We start from the raw sequence: 20591 nt of genomic DNA on the forward strand, positions 1-20591 counted from the left end.
AAGGAATCAAGAGTGAAGGGAAGGAAACTGAGACTCAAATCAACAGTCTGGAGCAAAAGGAAGAAATAAACATTCATCTGCAACAGAATGAAGAAACAAGGATTTAAAAAATGAGGAGAGGAACTTCCGGCCAAGATGGAGGCATAGGTAGACACACTGTGCCTCCTTGCACAACCAAAAAGAAGGACAACAACAATTTAAAAACAAAAAACCACCAGAACTGATAGAAAATCAAACTGTATGAAAGTCTGACAACCAAGGAGTTAAAGAAGACATATTTATCCAGACCAGTAGGAGGGGTGTAGTTGGGCAGCCAGGGCGGAGTGCACTAGCAGCAAGGTGGGGGCTAGCAGACCAGGGTGTGCAAGGCGGCAGCTGGTGGACCCAGTGAGGCAGCGGAGTGTGGAACAGATGTGCAAGGCTGCAGCTGGCCAGCAAGGCAGAGGTGTACTTGGCGGTCCAACATTCAAGTGCAGATTAACTAGGCGAAACAAAGGGGGAACGGGAACTCCCAGCCTCACAAGGGAGTTTGTTGGAGAGACCCACAGGGTCCTAGAATGTACACAAGCCTACCCACCCAGGAATCAGCACCAGAAAGACCCAGTTTGCTTGTGGGAAGCAGCAGAGGGGACTGAAATCTGACAGAGAGCAGAGCAAGTGCCAGTGTTCCCTTTTGGACCCCTGCCCCACATACAGCGTCACAACCCAGCAAGGTGGGTTACCCCACCCTGGTGAACACCTAAGGCTCTGCCCCTCACTACGTAATAGGTGCATCAAGACAAAAAAAAAATGGCCCAAATGAAAGAACAGGTCAAAGCTCCAGAAAAAAATCCAACAAAGCGACAGAGAGATTGCCAACCTATCAGATGCACAGTTCAAAATATTGGTAATCAGGATGCTCACAGAATTGGTTGAATTTGCTTACAAATTAGATGAAAAAATGAAGGCTATACTAAGTGAAATAAAGGAAAATGTACAGAGAATCAATAGTAATGAGAAGGACACTGGGACTCAAATCAAGAGTGCCGACCAGAAGGAAGAAAGGAACATCCAACCAGAAAAGAATGAAGAAATAAGAATTCAAAAAAATGAGGAGATGCTTAGGAACCTCCAGGACATCTTTAAATGTTCCAACATCTGAATTATAGGGGTACCAGAAAGAGAAGAGGAAGAGTAACAAGTGGAAAAGTTATGTGAACAAATAGTAAAGGAGAACCTCCCCAGTCTGGAAAGGAAATAGACTTCAGGAAGTCCAGGAAGCTCAGAGAGTCCCAAAGAAGTTGAACCCAAGGAGGAACACACCAAGGCACATCATAATTACATTACCCAAGGTAAAAATGAAGGAGAGAATCCTAGAAGCAGCAAGAGATAAGGAGACAGTAACCTACAAAGGAGTTCCCATCAGACTGTCAGCTGATTTCTCAAAAGAGACCTTGCAGGCAAGAAGGGGCTGGAAAGAAGTCTTCCAAGTCATGAAAGGCAAGGACCTACTTCCAAGATTGCTCTATCCAGCAAAGCTTTCATTTAGAATGGAAGGTCAGATAAAGTGCTTCTCAGATAAGGTCAAGTTAAAGGAGTTCATCATCACCAAGCCCTTATTATATGAAATGTTAAAGGGACTTAACTAAGAAAAAGAAGATAAAAAATATGTACAGTAAAATGTCAGCAAACTCACAATTATTAACAACCACACCTAAAACAAAAACAAAACTAAGCAAACAACTAGAACAGGAACAGAACCACAGAAATGAAGATCACATGGAGGGTTAGCAACAGGGGAGGGGGAGGATGAGAGAGGAGGAAAAGGTGCAAAGAATAAGTAGCATAGATAGTAGGTAGAAGATAGACAGGGGGAGGGTAAGAATAGTATGGGAAATGTAGAAGCCAAAGAACCTACATGTATGACACATGCACATGAACTAAAGCGGGAGAATATGGGTAGGAGAGGGTGTGCAGGGTGGAGGGGAGTAAAGGGGGGAGTAAAAGGGAGTAGATGGGACAACTGTAATAGCATGATCAATAAAATATATTAAAAAAAACAGACAAGGAGAGGCTTAGGAACCTCTGAGACAACTTTAAAAGTTCCAACATTCAAATCATAGGGGTGACAGGAGAAGAGGAAGAGCAAGAAATGGAAAACTTATTTGAAAAAATAATGAAGGAGAACTTCCCTAATCTGGCAAAGGAAATAGACTTCTAGGAAGTCCAGGAAGTTCACAGAGTTCCAAAGAAGTTGGACCCAAGGGAGCACACACCAAGGCACATCATAATTACATTACCCAAGATTAAAGATAAGGAAAGACTCTTAAAAGCAGCTAGAGAAAAGGGGACAGTTACCTACAAAGGAGTGCCCATAAGACTATCAGCTGATTTCTCAAAAGAAACCTTACAGGCAAGAAAAGGCTGGAAAGAAGTCTTCCAAGTCATGAAAGGCAAGGACCTACTTCCAAGATTGCTCTATCCAGCAAAGCTTTCATTTAGAATGGAAGGGCAGATAAAGTGCTTCTCATAAAAGGTCAAGTTAAAGGAGTTCATCACCACCAAGCCCTTATTATATGAAATGTTAAAGGGATTTATCTAAGAAAAAGAAGATTAAAAATGTGAACAGTAAAATAACAACAAACTCACAACTACCAACAACTGAACCTAAAAAGAAAATAAAAACAAAAACAAACTAAGCAAACAACTAGAACAGGAACAAAAAATCACAGAAATGGACATCATTTGGAGGGTTATCAGTGGGGAGGGGGTGGTGGGAGAATAGGGGAAAGGGTACAGGGAATAAGCAGCATAAAGGGTAGGTAAAAAATAGAGGGAGGTTAAGAATAGTATGGGAAATGGAGAAGCCAAAGAACTTACACGTACGACCCAGAGACATGAACTAAGGTGGGGGGAATGCTGATGGGCACGGGGGTGCAGGGTGGAGGGAAATAAAGGGGAGAAAAAAATGGGACAACTATAATAGCATAATCAATAAAATATACTTAAAAATAAAATTAAACACATAATTCTAAATCTGCATATTCTTAAATATTAAAAATAAATGTATAATTTTAAAAGCATACCTGGCTGGCATAGCTCAGTGGATTGAGCGCAGGCTGCGAACCAAAGTGTCGCAGGTTCGATTCCCAGCCAGGGTACATGCCTGGGTTGCAGGCCATAACCAACCAGTCTAACTGTGTAATGATGTATAAATCAATAAGAAACAGATAAAAGTGCACATGAATATTTAGTACACAGTAAAAGTGGCATCTTAAATTAGTGCATAAGAGATGGACTTTCTAGTAAATGATATGGAGATAATTAAATAAACATGGGAAAAGATAAAATTGAGTCCATTTCTCCACACCAGAATAAATTCCAAGTGGATCAAAGAACCACTTGAAGAAAAAATGAAGCCACACGTGCACTAGAAGAAAACATGGGTGAGCTACTCTCTCACCTGGAAAGGCTGCACCACTAGGACACCTACTACACAAGGCACTCTACCAAGTCTGGAGACCCAGCAGCTCCACCTAATACACAGAAACATAGGGAAGCAACCAAGAAGTGGAGACAAAGAAACGGGTCCCAAATGAAAGAAATCTCCAGAAAAAGAACTAAATAAAATGGATGCAAGCAAACTACCAGATAGAGTTCAAAGCAATGGTTATAAGGATGCTCAAGGAACTTAGTGAGAACTTCCACAACTTGAAAAAGGGCATAGGAAACATAACAAAGAACCAGTCAGAAATGGAGGATACACTAACTGAGAGGAAGAATAACTTTCAGGGAGTCTTCAGATGAAGATGAAGCTGAGAATCAAATTAGTGATTTAGAATATAAGAAAGCAAAAAACACCCAATCAGAATAGCAAAAAGATAAATGATCCCAACCTCCCCCAAATGAACATAACATAAGAAGCCTCTGGGAAACTTCAAGTGTACCAACATTCTCATCATGGGGTTTCCAGAAAGAGAAGGGAGTTAGAAAGTGAAAACCTTTTTGAAAAAGTGATAGAAAACTTCTCTAACCAGGTGAAGGAAGTAGACATACAAGTCCAGGAAGTGCACAGAATCTTAAACCAAGAAGAACCCAAAAAGACCTACACCAAGACATATCATAATTAAAATGAAGAGGGTTAAAGACCAAGAGATAATGTTAAAAGAAGCAAGAGAAAAGCAGCTACTTACCTACAAGGGAGCTCCCATAAAACTATCAGCTCTCATTTCTCAACAGAAACTTTGCAGGCCAGAAGAATGGCAAGAAATATTCAAATAGATAAAAAGCAAGAACCTACAACCAAGATTACTCTACCAGGCAAAGTTGTCATTCAGTACATACAAGGTCTTTCCAGAAGGTATCCAGCCATGTAATATGAAAATAGAGACTTTTATTGAGGATACAAGATACAAGAAACATTGTACACAGGACAGTGATGCCTCAGTCCCCTCCAAAGTAGGAACCTTGGGACCTCACACCCTTCTCCCAATCGCCATCAGCAGCCCCATCGCATTTTCCTGATTCTCATCAATGGTCTGAAATCTCTTCCCTTTCGAAGTTGAATTTAGTTTTGGAAACAGCCAGAAGTTACAGGGCACCAAATGTGGGCTATAGGAGGGCTGAGTCACTTGGGTGGATTTAATTTTTCATTAAAAAAACTGCACAATGATGCATAAGCGAGCACATTATCCTGATGAAGCTGCCAATCACCAGATGCCTATAGCTGTGGCCTTCTGAATCATCCAAATAGTTTCCATGGAAGAATGTTCAACCTTAATGCAAAATTTGATGTAGATTCATTGCTCTATTCGCTCAGTCATTTTGAGTGCAATAGCCACACAGTACACATGCTCACTCAACAGCATCTACTTTTACCCCCTGACTAGTATAGTGAGGTTGTTATTTTTCACACATGCACATTCTAGTCCACTCTCCTTGGCTGCCAGGTTACATCAATATGGTGCAAACTGTTCTCGTTATATTAACAATGGCTGCACATTTTCCAGACAGACCTCATATAAAGAACTTCCCAGACAAGAAAAAGCTAATGGAGTTCATTACCACCAAACCAGTATTATATGAAATGTTAAAAGGTCTTCTTTAAGAAGAAAAAAAAGATTAAAAATATGAACAATAAAATGGCAATAAGTACACATCTACCAACAACTGAATCTAGTAAACCAAAACAAACAAACAAACAAACAAATAAATAAGCAAAACAGAAACAGACTCACAGGTATGGAGTATGTTTTGATGGTTGCAAGATGAGAGGGGAGTTGGGGGGATGGGTGAAAAAGATGAAGGGGTTAAGAAGTACAAATTGGTTGTTAAAGAAGTCATAGGGATGTAAAGTGCAGCACAGGGAATAAAGTCAGTAATATTCTAGTAACTATGTATGGTATCAGATGGGCACAAGATTTATTGGGATGATCACTTAGTAGGTTATAAAATGCCTAATCACTGAGGTATGCACCTGAAACTAATATACTATTATATGTCAACTGTAATTAAAAAATAAAAAATTATTTAAAAAATAATAATAAATGAGAAAATGAGAAAAAATTTATGAGGCAACTGGGAAATTCGAACACTGATTGAACACTGAGTGATATTAAATTACTATTCATTTTTTAAAGTGTGATAATTGTATTGTGGTTGTATTTTTTTAAAGTGAAGAAGAAACAGTAATAACAGCAGAAACAAAAATGAGAAAAATTAGTAACATGATTAGGCTGTTTAACAAATCAAAAATCTTTAAAGCACACTGTAAGAAACAGGTGTGCCCTTACATGAACAAGTCTTCTCCAGGGGCAGACTGATGCCAGGCAGGGCCAGGCATTTCTGAGCAGTGCAATGCAGACTCTAGACTACCAAAGACTATAAACTTGTTCTATATGAAGCTTCACAATCTCCCCATCTGTGTTCCCCTACCTTATCCCCAATCTGACGTGCCCTCTCTCCTTTTTCAAATCTCCTTACCACTCAGACCTAAGTACCACAAACAACAGCAAATGACAGAGGGCATAAGACAGTAATTGCACATAACTTTCGTGGTCTGATGCATTCAGACAATACAGAGCATAATATACTCCTGCATGCAAATGGAAAACACATCAACAAACATGGCACTAAAATTCATTCAAATGAACATCAAATATTTCAAATATATATCAGGAAATTCATACTTAATGTAATTCTGTGAAAAACTAATAGGTCCTATTAAATAGGATGAGAAAATCCTGCAAATAATATGTAAATCCAATCTCACTTTTTCATATTTTACTTCATTTTCATTTTAAACACAAGAGAAAAGGAGCAAGCACATTCTTTCCCAGTTACCTGTTGTATAAGACTGCTGAGTGGCCAAATCTGTTGACGTGGTGGAGACTAGGTCTGGGAAGCACTGACCAGCGGTCACAAGCTAGGAGCAAGAAAAACACACTTCAGATGAGACTGCCTTCATCATCAATAGGAACTAGCATTTTTTTTTAAAGGAGACTGCAACAGACACAACCTCATAAAATGTACCTTTCACTTTTTCTTAGTCACACCATCATTTTTGAGGTAAAATGCTGCAGCAGAACAGCAGGGCATGTAAGAAAGGCAGGACCACATGCCAATTCTAATTAGTGAATTATAATTCCTTCTAATTAGTGAATGCATCCAACATTCATGATACCCACATCACTCCCTCTGTTGCCTATCAATTTCACCCACTACAATGTTTTTTTTTCAAAGTTTATTTATTTACTTTTAGAGAGAGGGGAAGGGAGAAAGAGAGGCAGAGAAACAATGATGTGTGAGAGATACACCCACTGGTTGCCTCTCACATGCCCCAACTGGGTACCTGGCCTAACTCACAGGCATGTACCCTGACTGGGAATCAAACCAGTGACCTTTCAGTTCGTAGGCCAGCACTCAACCCACTGAGCCACATCAATCAGGTCTCACTCACTACAATATTTTTTAAGTTAAGCATATTTTATATTTGTTAAAGCTTATGTAAGTAAAACATATGAGTTCCATAATTATTTTCCCTTCTATGCTGACTTGTCCAAATAGTAGCTAAAATAGGAAAATACAGGTGAAAAATTAAAACAAAAAAAAAACCTTTATCTAATTTTTTAAAACTCCTTTCCTCAATCCTTTAGATCTACTAATTTTCCTTTGTTGTGATCGATACTATCAACTTCTCTTGCTGGGAAACCGCATGCAACTCACATTCACTATGTGCTTCCGAGATACTCAGATACTCACACCCACTACAAAAACGTTCTTCCACTCAATCCAACCTTTATTCAACCTTGACAACAGCTTTCACTTCCTTCTCCGACCAGTCCTGGCTCTGTGGTCTTCCTCACATGGAGAACAGAGGCTTCCTGCCCACCCACCTTGCTTCCTTCCTTAAAACCAGTGCGGCAAAGACCCCCTCCTCTTAGGGCACCTGGCTTTTACCACAGCATTTAAATATGCCCAAGACAGTACTCAACTCACCACTTTCTTCTTCTCACAGATACATTTGTAAAATTAAAAGTCAATATTCACTCGGTACATCTCCCTTACATTATTTTGTAGCCCCCTGCAACCTGGATTACTCCTCCATGTGTACAGGGTAATAAATAACCTCTTTGCTGCTAAGCCTGAAAGACTCTCCAGGCCTTATTTTAATCCCTCTGTGGCCATGGTTAACATTTCCCTCGCAGGACACCAATCTTGCCTTACATTCCTCCCACGCCTCTGACATGCTTTCATAGTCTGCATTCTCTTCCCAACTTCTTTATCCACCTCTCCTCTGGCTCTTCGCTCATCCCTGATGACACATGTTCCCTACAGAATTTCACCCCTTACTGCAGATTCCCACTGATCTCTGCACTGTTCCACCCCACAGTCATCTTCAGCTGATCATGTACTCACTGTACTCACCTTCTCCCAGACCCTGTCCCTGTACTTCCATTTCCAGCCTTAGTAAAAAGTACCATCTATCCTGGCCCACATTAGCTACCTGCAAATCGAGATGCTTTAATCGCTCTCAAAATACACCCCAGACAATCCTCAAGTTCCCGGGAGTACTCAAACCCATCTATCTCTTTATCATCATTGCCACTTCCACAGCCTTGGTGCAAACCCTCCTCAGAACTTCAGCAAGAGCCTCCTAACTCCCATCTTGCCCCGTGCCAACTACTCACCACAATGCCACGAAGAGCTCTTCCTGAAATACACGTACGATTCTGTCACTGCCTATGTAAGGTTCTTCAAAAGGCCCAAACTCCTCAAGATCTGACCAGTCTAATAGCTGTGTGGGTCTCTAGTTCCACTTCCAGTAGCTACCGTGCAGCCAAAACTACTCACAGGCCCCAAGCATGTGGCATGGTCTCTTTCTGCCTCCGCCTGAGAAGTCTGCCTGACTTTGCCTAACTGTCTTTCCAGTGTTCCTCAGGACCCGGCCCTTCCCCTAACCATAACCCTCACCCCCACCCCCATGTGTTAAGGACTATTCATAGGTGCTCTCATACATTCATCTTAGAGCAAGTAATACCCTGAATTGCAATTATATTGTATGCTCAGTTCTCTGCCTCCCCCACTATGAGGCCAAGGGCTGTAACTTACAGTCCAATGGACAATCTCGGTGGCTAGCACAAAAACGACCACCCAATAATATAGCAAGAGACTGGCCAGTATTTATTGTGCATGAACAAACACTGCCCTCTTCTGGTTAAATATGCTACCACATGAATTTTTTAAAGAATGTGAAATCAGATTCTAGGAATCAACTTAATACAATTTTGGTGGTAAACAGCTACAAGACACTTCTGTGTAAGATATTGTAACACAGAGAGCCCATTTATCTCAACTCATCCTTAAAAATTAACACTCAACTAATTACACTTACCAATGTCATAAGCCATGAAATCCGAAGAAAAGCACTTGGCACCATAGCTCATGGATGTGTCGTTGTGCGTGTTTCCTCCAAACACCAGCATGGTCCCACTCACCAACACCGCTGTGTGCAAGTAACGGAAGAACCGGCTGTCCTTAAGAATGGTCCTTTTGATTTAAAAATAATAAATACAAGGTTAGTTTTTATAATACTTATCACCTATTTGCTAATACAAACATAACCATTTTCTTAATTTCACATCCAAATGTGCAAATATTTCTGGATTTTCCCCTATATATTAACTTTTTCAATACCAAGTAAACATGTAAAAACTTAAAGACCTATGAGAAGTTTGACAAAATATATTAAGAGCCTTAAAAATTTATGAGCTCAAGATGACAGTGTAGGTAGACATGGCTTGCCTCTATACACAACCATGTCAAAATTACACTAAAACATAAAAAAAATCACTCAGAACCATGCAAAACCGAGTTGAACGGCACTCTGACAACTATGGAATTAAAGAAACCACATCCATCCAGACTGGTAGGAGAGGCTCAGATGTGGAATGGACTAGTCCCTCACACATGTGTGGTGGATAAAAATTCAGGAGGGATATTTCAGGAGTAAGCAGTCCTAGCCCCATATGAGGCTCCCCCAGCCCAGGGTTCCAGTGTCCAGAAGAAAAGTCCCCACAACTTCTGGCTGCAAAAAAATCAGCAAAAATTGAGTTGGTGGAAAAAACTTCTTGGAGCCCCAAGCAGTTTCTCTTAAAAGAACCCACACATGGGCTCCCCTACTCAGACTCACTCCCTCTAAGCTCCAGCACTGGGGCAGCAGCTTGAAAGGCACCAGTGCCACACAGGGAGAAAATGAAGTGTCTGGCATCAAGGCAAACAGAGGCCATGATCTCTTTTCTAAAACCTCCTCCCACAGAGCTGGCAAGCAGGTGCCATATCTCAGGCTCCATCGACCTGGTTAACACTGTTTGACCCGCCTTGGAGATCCCTAGAGACTCCACACCACCCAGTTTACAGGGGCACACAAGCTGCTTTTCCATATGAATGGCTGGTCTTGGCTCCTTCTTGACAACTTCCTAAATCCTCTCAAACATGCAACAACTGGTCTCAGTGAGCCCCAGGCCCAGCACTAGAAGCAGCCAGCCTTGATTCACAGCTTGGCTTTGCCTGGGAATCTCCAAGCCCAGCACAAGTAACAGCCATTTCAGGTTGCTTTATACCTCAGGCAGGGTGGCCCCAGACAAAACAGAGGTAGGGGCTGACCTTGGCCTGCACCACCCAGAAAACCCCAGGGCCAATGTACCCAGTAGACAGCTACAGACTATACCACCCTGCCCCTGCACAGCTGATCCTCCAAGGAGGGCAGAAGTTGGTGCTAAGTGGTCATAGCCAGTCCTTGCAGCTGACTGGCCTGGGTAAATCCCTCCCATTGATCTGCCAACAGCAACCAAGGCTCAACCACAAGAGGAAGTGTACTCAGCCCACAGAGAAGGCACACCTCAAGTACCCAGTTTGTGTGACAGGGGACACTGTGCCACCAGGCCCTAAAGGACACCAATTACATTGGGCCACACTATGAAGGCAGAGTCAAACAGCCCTACCTAATACATAGAAACAAACACAGGGAGGCTGCCAAAACAAGGAGACAAAGAAACATGGCCCAAATGAAAGAACAGATCAAACCCCAGAAAAAGAGCTAAACAAAATGGAGATAAAGCAATCAGTCAGATGCAGAGTTCAAAACACTGGTTATAAAGATGTTCAGTGAACTCAGTGAGGACCTCAATAGCATAAAAAAGATCTAGTCAGAAACAAAGAATATGCTAACTGAAATAAAGAACAATTTACAGGGAAACAGTAGAGTGGATGAAGCTGAGAATCAAATCTGATTTGATATATGATTTGAAAATATGATTTGGAACGTAAGGAAGCAAAAACCAACCACACAGAATAACAAGAAGAAAAAAGAATCCAAAAAAAAATGAAGATATTATAAGAAGTCTCTGGGACAACTTCAAGAGGTCCAACATTCACAACATAGGGGTGCCAGAAGGAGAAGAGAAAGAGCAAGAAATTGGAAATCTATTTGAAAAAATAATGAAAGAAAACTTCCTTAATTTGGTGTAGGAAATTGACATGCAAATACAGGAAGCACAGAGAGTCCCAAACAAGATGGATGCAAAAAGGCCCACTCCAAGACACATCATAATTAAAATGCTAAAGATTAAAGATAAAGAGAGAATCTTAAAAGCAGTAAGAGAAAAGAAGTTAGTTACCTACAGAGGAATTCCTATAAGACTGTCAGCTGATTTCTCAAAAGAAACTTTGCAGGCTAGAAGGGATTGGCAAGAAATATTCAAAGTCATGAAAAGCAGGGACCTACAGCCAAGATTGCTCTATGCAGCAAAGATATCACTTAGAATCGAAGGACAGATAAAGGGCTTCCCAGACAAGTTAAAACCAAAGGAGTTCATCATCACCAAACCATTATTATATGAAATGTTAAAGAGACTTATTTAAGAAAAAGATCAAAACTATGAACAATAAAATGGCAAAAAAATACATATCTGTCAACAATTGAATCTAAAAAAAAAGCAAACTAAGCAAACAAGAACGGAGACAGAATCATGGATACAGAGTGTGTTTTGATGGTTGCCAAATGGGAGTTGGGTGTGGGGGAATGGGTGAAGAGGCGAGGGGATTAAGAAGTACAAGTAGGTAGGTACAATAAACATTGGGATGTAAAGTATCATATAGGAAATGGAGTAGCCAAAGAACTCATATGCATGACCCACGGACATGAACAATGGTGAGAAGATTGCCAGAGGGAGTGGGGGGAGCCGGGTGGAAGGTGACAAAGGGGGAAAAAAAATCAAGACAACTGTAATAATGTAATCAATAAAATACAATTAAAAAAATAACTATGACTTTGTAATTGCAGTTTCTGGGCAGAAATCATGTGAAATACAGACAGAAGCTTACACACAACACTTTATCAGTAACACAAAAGCAAGAAACCAAAATTTCTAACTGGACAGGCTCAGTACACGTACACAACAAGGTATTACACCACCACTAAAAATGATGGTTTTAATGAAAGGCAGAATATAAAACGAATATCCACAGCATGGTCTCAAGTATATAAGGAAATAGGAAAAGAAGAAAAACTATTGCTTTATAGTTATATTATTTTATAACTCAAATTTGCTTTACATTTATTAAAATTAGCATACTTTATATCCACCAATATATAGTTTAGAGTGAGGAGAGCTCTAATCCTTTAAATACTAAGACCATTTCTGTTTGATGATTCCATGGAAGCCAATAACTGACCTCAGTGATGTCACCTCAGTCATTAAGAAAAGGAAAAATGGATACATTCTACTTAATTACAACAAAGTGCATACTCAGAATGATCTATTCCTTAGGATTCTGAAGAGCTAAAATTTTACAGTGGTACTGAATGTATGAAAATGAAAAACCAATTCAAAAAAATACCAAGCATTTTCTAACCAACCTACTACAAAATCATAAAGTAATGCAACAAAATAAATACTACCTACTTTATTACTTCTGCTTTTCCCCCAATTTCTTTGTAACACTGAAGAGAATTATCTGCTAGGTCTGAAGACAAAAATATCAGCAATTGCCAGAATTCGTGCCTTACAGTGCAAGCGCAAGGGAAAGCACTCACCACATCTGGGTGTCCACGTCGTATCTGTAGAGATCGTCTGCGAGCCGGTATTTATTGGCACTGAAAGCCTTGTAGCCTCCATGGACATAGAGGGCCCTGGTCTTGTCGTCATAGACACTGCTATGGCCATAGCCCCCTTGGACGAGGGCACCAACAGTATTTAATATACTCCATGTGTTTGTAACTGAAAACAGAAAACAGTTAAAGGCAAATGTTGCAGGCTTCTCTTCTCTAATACTTAAAATTACCAAACAGCTTAGGACAAGAGATGAGATTTCAGGAGAATTGATACATATAACTTTCTTTTATTGTTTTATTTTTTTTTTAAGATTTTACCTTTTATTTTTAGAGAGAAGGGAAGGCGAGGGAGAGAGGGGAAGAAATAGCCATGTGTGGCTGCCTCTCAAGTGCCCCCACTGGGAATCGAACCAGTGACCCTTTGGTTCACAGGCCAGAGCTCAACCCACTGAGCCGCACCAGCCAGGGCTTCATTTTATTTATATAGGGAGGTCACCTAAAACTAATTAAGTCAGGTGGCCAAACTTTTAATTTGTTTAATGTTCTGATGTTCTAACATGCCATGCTGAAAAATAATTACACTAAATTGAAAAGACACAGAGAACACTTAATTCCTCATGAACTTTACTGACCAATATACAGATATACTATATGTATCTACTTTCTCAAAATATAAATTATAGCTGGTACTCCTACTCCGGAACAAGATACAATAAAATTTAACCAAAGGAAAAATTACATAGTAAGAGGAAATCACACTCCCTTAAACCAATCTCTAGAGGGCTTATCAAATGCATTTCTTCTTCAGAATAACTGTTGTTTAGAATCATTTATTTATGTATTTAATCTTCAGCATGTAAAGAATTTAGTGCCATCTTTGCCCCACGCCAAACTGACAGGAACATATACACTACACAGCAACATCAATAATCCGAATTTTGCAAGTAATACATTGGTGCTGACTGTATTTCAAGATAAAGTACTGGGTCAAGGTTAGTTTGAATCTTGTTAAAAACTCATAATAATAAGGGTAAAGGTTTTAAATTTGACATGCAAAAAACTCACTGGAAAATACACCTACCTAAGTCATATTCCTGCACACTGCTGATATAGCCATAGAGGGGGCAGTGTCCAAAGATGACCAGCATGACCACTCGGCCAGTGTTCAATGTGACGATGTGTGCCGAGTGCCCCACCACCGCGTACTGCTCCTTCGCTTTAGGGTTCAACAGCACCCATGATTCATTGTGCATATGGAACACTCTCAACTCATTAGTCACATTCCCTGTGGAATCAATTTTTCCTCCATACATGTAAATTTTGTCCTAGGGAGAAAATGTGAAAATTCTAACAATGTCAAAAGGATTAAATCTGAGAACAAAAAAGGAGCAGTTCAAAACCTCAATATCATTCTTAGCATAAAAAGTGTTAGTGAAATCCACCGTTCAGTGAATTACTAGGAAAAAGATGGCAAAAAAATAAAATAAAATAAAGTGTGTTCTATATCTCTAACAATTTTCTACTTTTCTTGGACTTCCTCATGCAAGTTCTTTTACAGTAATAAAATGACTTGGAAAAATAAAGTTGAAAAGTTCTCTCATCCTACCATAAACCGCAAAAACAAGGAAATGAAAATGATTATTCAGTTATATTGCAATGTGGTCATTCTTGGCTAACCTTGCTAATGAATGTAAATGCTAATCTACACCATATTAATTTTTAACCATCTAATAGCACATCATAATATCCCAGTACAATTTAAACCCATTAAGAATCTATCCTGTTGTATTTGTATTAACTTTAATTTCCACTTACACATTAGCCTATTACACACCCCTTGCCCCCACATATAGGAAATTTTTCCCCAATAAAACTAACACTGCAGCCAAAATCATAGAAACAGAAAACTGAATGGTGCTTATCGGGGGAGGTGAGAGGAAGAAATGAAGAATTTAATGTTTAATGGCCATAGACTGCTGCAGTTTTACAAGATGAAAAGAGTTACAGAGATGGATGGTGGTGATGGTTGCACATTATGAGTGTATTTAATATTGCTGAATTGTACACTTAAAAATGGCTAAGATGGTAAATTTCAAGTGATGTGTATTTGACCACAACCAAAAAGATTAGGAAAAAAAAACATCAGTTTTTTCAACCACACAATACAATAAAGTCACTACGGAAGAGGTGAGTTTCTAGCTCAGTGAAGGGCGGAGACACTTTACCTGGTGTAATGCTACAGAATGGCCATATCGAACGACCACATCGTTCACAGAACGGTTCAGTGTGAGCCATTCCCTAGAAGCAAGGTCATACCTACAAAACAAACAGATCATATTTTTCACCCAAATGCCAAAACAGATATCTTGTACTCTTTTATTTGTGACATAATCCAGTTTGGAGATACTTACTGCATCTGCTATGCATACAGGGAGGTACCTGGGCCTACCCGCATATGAGAACTCAGAAAGGGGGCCTGGGCTGTACAGCCCGGAGACAGGAGGGAAGTACATCTATGGGCAATTTCTAATGCTTCCTGAAAACCTCTTCTACACACATTCTAAATAACTTGAAGGTTGCATTATACGCAAGTAACTTAAACTTTTATTATATAACTCATCTTTTATTTAATCATGTAAAATTGAAGACGGGCACTCAAAGGGGAATGACAATAAAAGAAAATTGTTAACTCTCCCTTTAGTTTTTTTAAATTCTTACCTAAGGAAACGCTTATTGATTTGAGAGAGGGGAAGGAGGAGAGAGACAGACAGACCTCAATCAGTTTCCTCCCATAGACAGCCCAACTGGGGATCAAACCTGCAGCCTAGGTATTTGCCCTGGCCAGGGACTGACCTGGCCACCTTTTTGGTATATGGGAAGACGCTTCAACCAAGCAACCCAGCTACGTCTCTCCCTTTTCTTCTAATTAGTTTTAAAAAATTCATATTTTTAAGAAAGCTGTAATATCATTATAGCATTTCAATTATACTATGAATACATTTTATACCAAAAAAAATGCCAAAAGGAAAATCATCTGTACTCTTGCTTCTGCCACTTAATCACATTCACTATTTTAGAATATTCACTTTAATTCATCTTTGAGGAAAATATCACTCTACTATTTTCACCCTGGCTGGTGTGGCTTAGTTCACTGGGCGCTGTCCCACAGAAAAGTTGCTGGTTTGACTCCCGGTCAGGGCAATGCCTGGGTTGCGGGTTCAGTCCCTGGTTGGGGCTTGAGTGGAAGGCAAGTGGATAGTGTTTCTCTCCCACATTAATGTTTCTCTCCCTATCTCTTTCCCTTCTCCTCTCTATAAAAATAAGTAATAAATTTTAAAACTAAAAAGAATACACTGTACTATTTTTATTAAAACCAGAATATTCATTATGAAGGATGTAGCCAATGCAAAATATAAAGAGCTAAAATCTTAAAAATGATCTCACATTTTATCACCTTAAAATGATTATCATTAAGTAAACACTCTCCCACACACTTTTCTATCCATTTATGCAAACAGAACAGAGTGATACTACATGTGTATACACAGGGGATCATGCTACAGATGGTAAGTTTAATAAATAGTGTTAGTTTTAACTTTTATATAATGTAATTTAAAAAATCAAAGGGAAACCAATGCTACTGTTACACTTTAAATGCTTACTTTATACGTTTCCCTGAATAATCGACGACTTTTTAATTATACAAACCATTACTATATGTAAACAAGAAGATGTAAGAAAGTTTTATCACAACCTAATATCAAAAAGGAAAACAAATATTCATCAATATAAAATAGATTAATAAATTATAGGATATCTATAGAATAATTATATGTAGTGAAAAGTAAATATACTCAAGTAACACATTATCAACATAACTCTCAAAACAATGTAAAGTTAAAAAGTTAACTACAGAATATTTCTATAATGACTACAAACAGAAACTTCACTAATTCTACTTTATATTCATACATATTTAAAGTGTAAAAATATGTATGTGAACAACTGACACCACAAAATCAGGATACTAATTATCTCTGGGATTCTGGGGGGCATGCAGGGGTCTCATAACTATATTAACAATGTTTTACTTCTTATCCTGGGTGGTAAATACATTAGTATTCATTATTTTTCCCTCAACCGTTCTTTTTGTCTGAAGTATTATATACATAATCTGAAACCAGTTTAACAAAATGGTGAGTCTGGAGGGTCGGTGGAGGTGGAAGATAGTGTATGGGGGATAAACGGTAATGGAAAAAAGTACCATTAAATAAATAAATACATGGTGACATTTCTTAAATATGAAGAGTACTTAAGTTAGTACCACAGCACCCATGATTTTATGTATTGTTTGAATATTCTACATTTTTTAAGTACATGAAAAGTTTAAAGGCTGAATTCACTTTAGTGTATGACTTATACACAACTTTATTTTGGAGAGAATCCACTCACTCCCTGCTTTGAAAGTTGACAACTTTAGCACTTAACTTCCTCCCATTTCTTCTCCCAATCTCTGCCATATAATTTTTACTGTCCAGGTTCATAACATCTGTATTCCATTCTATAACAGTAATGCCATAGTTATTGAGTACTAGGTCTATACTGTAGCTGAATCAATCTCTTTATAGTTCTCTTACCACGACTTCTCTTTCTCGAGTCTTTAACTCTTAATTGGAGGGATTTCACTGTCAAGTAGCCTTTTTCTAGTTGAGTTCACATGTACCACATTTTGCCATGTATAATGCGTACTTTTTTGCCCAAATTTTTGAGGGAAAAATAAAGATAGTCATTATACATGGGTAGTGCTTGAAATACCTTGTATCTGTTCTTGTGGTTTGTAATTATTTGTTACATAAAATTTCTTGTATGATAATATGTTCAAAAATAAATGCTAAAATTCCCTTATAATACAAAAAGCAAGTATCTAAGTATAAACAAATAAATAATTGGATTAAAAATTAAAGTGAAAGATTTTTTTCCCTGAAAGCCTGGGCTAAAAACATGGGTGTACATTATACACAGCAAAATGCAGTATTCCCTTCTTTCAATTCTTTCGTGTTTAAGAAGAGTATCTGCTTGCTAGCCTTACAATCAAATGACACCTTGGCTGCTCTTAATATTCTTGAGCCATCTTTTCCTTCCTTCAGAAATTTGCAGGTATTGCTCCCTTGAATGCTGGCATTAAATGTTGCTATGGAGAAGTCTGAGACAAGTATGATGCCCCCCACCCACTTTTATGTGGTTCACTTTTCTGCTTAGAATCCTGGAGAAGTCTCAATCTTTCTCTGTCTCTCCCAGGCCCTCTTTCACCCCCCTTCTCTCCCTTTATCCCTCCCTCCCTCTCTCTATTTTTTCTCACTACCTTTAAAAACACAGCATTATACTTTACTTTAGGTTAAAAATAACTTAAAACTACCCAAGAAAATGGTTTTACAGAATTGACTGCGTATCACTGCAACAGTTTTGTGGAGCTCCTGACTATGGAAGGTGTTTTCTGAGGACTACTGTGGCTTCTGAAAACACATTTACACCTAATATTCAAGCCAGAGGCCTGTTTCTGTCAACTTGAAAGAGGGCAAAGAAACAGAAGGAACACAGAAACAAGTCTCCAGGTGATTCAATCCATAATTCTTTCAGGGGACATAGAGGGTGTTCCACCTGCATTTTAATGCATTTTGCTTCTTCTTAGTCAAGGACACTTCAGCTCAAGAGCTTGCTGGAGGCGTGAAGGGGCTAGCAGGATCCAATGACTCAGCTAAAATAAACTGCCAAAAGAAACTTACATAACAGGCTCTCCTTCTTTTCAAAACACAGAGAAGAGGGTTGCTGGTTCGATTCCCAGTCAGGGCAAAACACAGAGAAGCGAATGCAAGACAACTGCATTATTGATGCAATAAAACATGAGAAAATTTCAGGGACCAAATAAATGCTCCTTCTTCTGGAGCTGAGTCCACAATAACAGAATACTAAACAACTAATGCTAAGACCTGGACAAGCAGATAAACAAACTTTAGGAATTCAGAAACTGCTGTCTTCCATAGAGCTGCTGCCATGCCTCTCACAAACTCTTCCTGGTTGCCTGGTAACGCAATGACCACCATGCCACAGGGCACATGCTCCACCACCCACAGTGGCCTCGTATTCGGTCACAGTGTCTGGCTATCCAAAGACCACAAGGGCTTTGTAGAGACTGGGCATGACCCCTGCCAGCATAAGGCACAGAACTACCTGAAGCTTTTCACCCAGTAATTTGTCCTTCATTTTAAAAGTTCAATTATTTGCACAAAACAGGTCTTATTGCTGAACTATAAAATTTTCCTAAAACAAATTATACTATTTCAATGCTTTTGTTGTTTGTTAGGTTCTTTTCTTCAGTGACAGTATTTATTTTTATATTGGATCTTCTGCGTTCCTTTGTTTTTTGCTTTTTTCTATTTTAACCTTTTTATCTGTATTCATTGAAATCATGTCTGTTAAGCTGTAATTCTATTTTTGTTCTAGTTTTTGGTGTACAAAATTTATTTGTATTTCTTTAGATGTGTAATCTCCAATTTCATCTCGTCCTGTTATTATTTTCTTGTCTTTGACCCTGTTTTTCTGAATCCAAATTCTCATTAAGTTGATCTATAAAACAAAGGAGTCGGAAGGAATCTCCTTCTGCTCTTTCAAGTTACTCTTCCTCTGTGATTGGTTCTTGTCAGCTTTGCCCGCCATTCTTTCTTCCTCTTTGTTTCTTCATCATGGAATACTTGCATCAGCTACACTTCTTTCATCTTGTTTGTGGTTCGACACTGTTCTCCAGACATTTTATTTGCAAGGTGTGTGTTGATTTCATAGTTCTTTCCCCACTGTATCTAAGATGAGTTTCTCTCTCCATACTACTAGCATCAGTGCCAGGGCTAGTATTTTATGTTCTGTCCGCTTTCCTGAAGCCCGAGGAAATGCTGGGGCTCAGGTCTTTCAGAATGAACTACACAGACTCTCCTCTCCTCTGAGATTTTGGGTGTCTTACTTACCCCAGTGTTCAAAGCACATGACAAATTAAATAAAAGCCCTGACTTTGGGGCAAAGAGAAAGTTGGCCACTTGATCAATTTCCCTCTTCACCTGATCTTTCCCAGCAACTGTTTCTCCTACTCTTCAGTTAAACCACAATGATACCCACTCAGTTTTCCTCCTTCTAGATTTGAGGCTATTGGTGAGCACTTGCAGAATCTCGCCCAGTGGTTTCTGTGGGGTAGAGAAGGAACTCTGGTCTGTCCTGCCATTTCCTGTGAGTCTGTTTTCAAGTTTATTGGATTAGGTGATACTTCTTTCCTTATTTGGTTTCCTTATTTGGTTCCCTTAACTTACTATTTTTAAAAAATTTTTTAGAAAACTCTTTTGCTCAAGGGAAGGAAATTCAGTGATGAAGTTTCAATTAGAAATCTTAACCCACAAGACCAAGGCCAATTGTTTTGCAAGACCCTTGGGTGACATAAAATGGGAACTGCTTTAGAGTGCAACTTAAAAGTTTTGGGTTAACAAGGTTGTAGAGAAACGAGAATAAGGGCAATTCCTGAAATATATAGGAGTACAGATGATGATGATACATTTATAATCTAAATTCTAGAATTACTTCTAAAAGGAGTTACTATGTTACTTGTCACCAGTTAGTAAAAATATATTTGAAATTTTATTAATATTTACATGAAATATGTAAGGCTATAAAAATCATGTTTTGATCAAGCAGAAAAGAAATGTTAGTCTATAAAACAAAGGTGGTTCATGAGATACACAAAATGAAAGCAACAGGTAACATTAATATTTCCAGGGACAAGTATTTGTGACCATTAAACAACATGGGCTTGAGCTGTGCAGGCCCCCTTCCACGCAGATTCTTTCATTCGACCACAGTTCAAGTGACCTGTGCAGTTCACCTGACCAGCGTAGCTCAATACTGCTCAGGGGTTAACTAACTCCAAGGCTGGGAACCCAGGCGTGCAGAGGGCTGACTGTGG

The 20591-nt window shown here is 39.1% G+C and overlaps 1 protein-coding gene across 1 annotated transcript in view; it reads right to left on the reverse strand.

The window, feature by feature from the left end:
- The window catches only part of ATRN (attractin), a 165075-nt gene that overhangs the window by 93324 nt on the left and 51160 nt on the right, over nt 1–20591 (reverse strand). The window contains exons 7-11 of the mRNA XM_028523925.2: nt 14818–14908; nt 13674–13917; nt 12575–12758; nt 8873–9027; nt 6322–6403 (exon numbers count right to left, since the gene is read on the reverse strand). Coding sequence (XP_028379726.1) covers nt 6322–6403; nt 8873–9027; nt 12575–12758; nt 13674–13917; nt 14818–14908 — 756 coding nt within the window. The remainder of the gene's footprint in view (nt 1–6321; nt 6404–8872; nt 9028–12574; nt 12759–13673; nt 13918–14817; nt 14909–20591) is intronic.

This window comes from Phyllostomus discolor, chromosome 9, assembly GCF_004126475.2.
Source record: "Phyllostomus discolor isolate MPI-MPIP mPhyDis1 chromosome 9, mPhyDis1.pri.v3, whole genome shotgun sequence".
Taxonomy (NCBI): Eukaryota; Metazoa; Chordata; class Mammalia; order Chiroptera; family Phyllostomidae; genus Phyllostomus; species Phyllostomus discolor.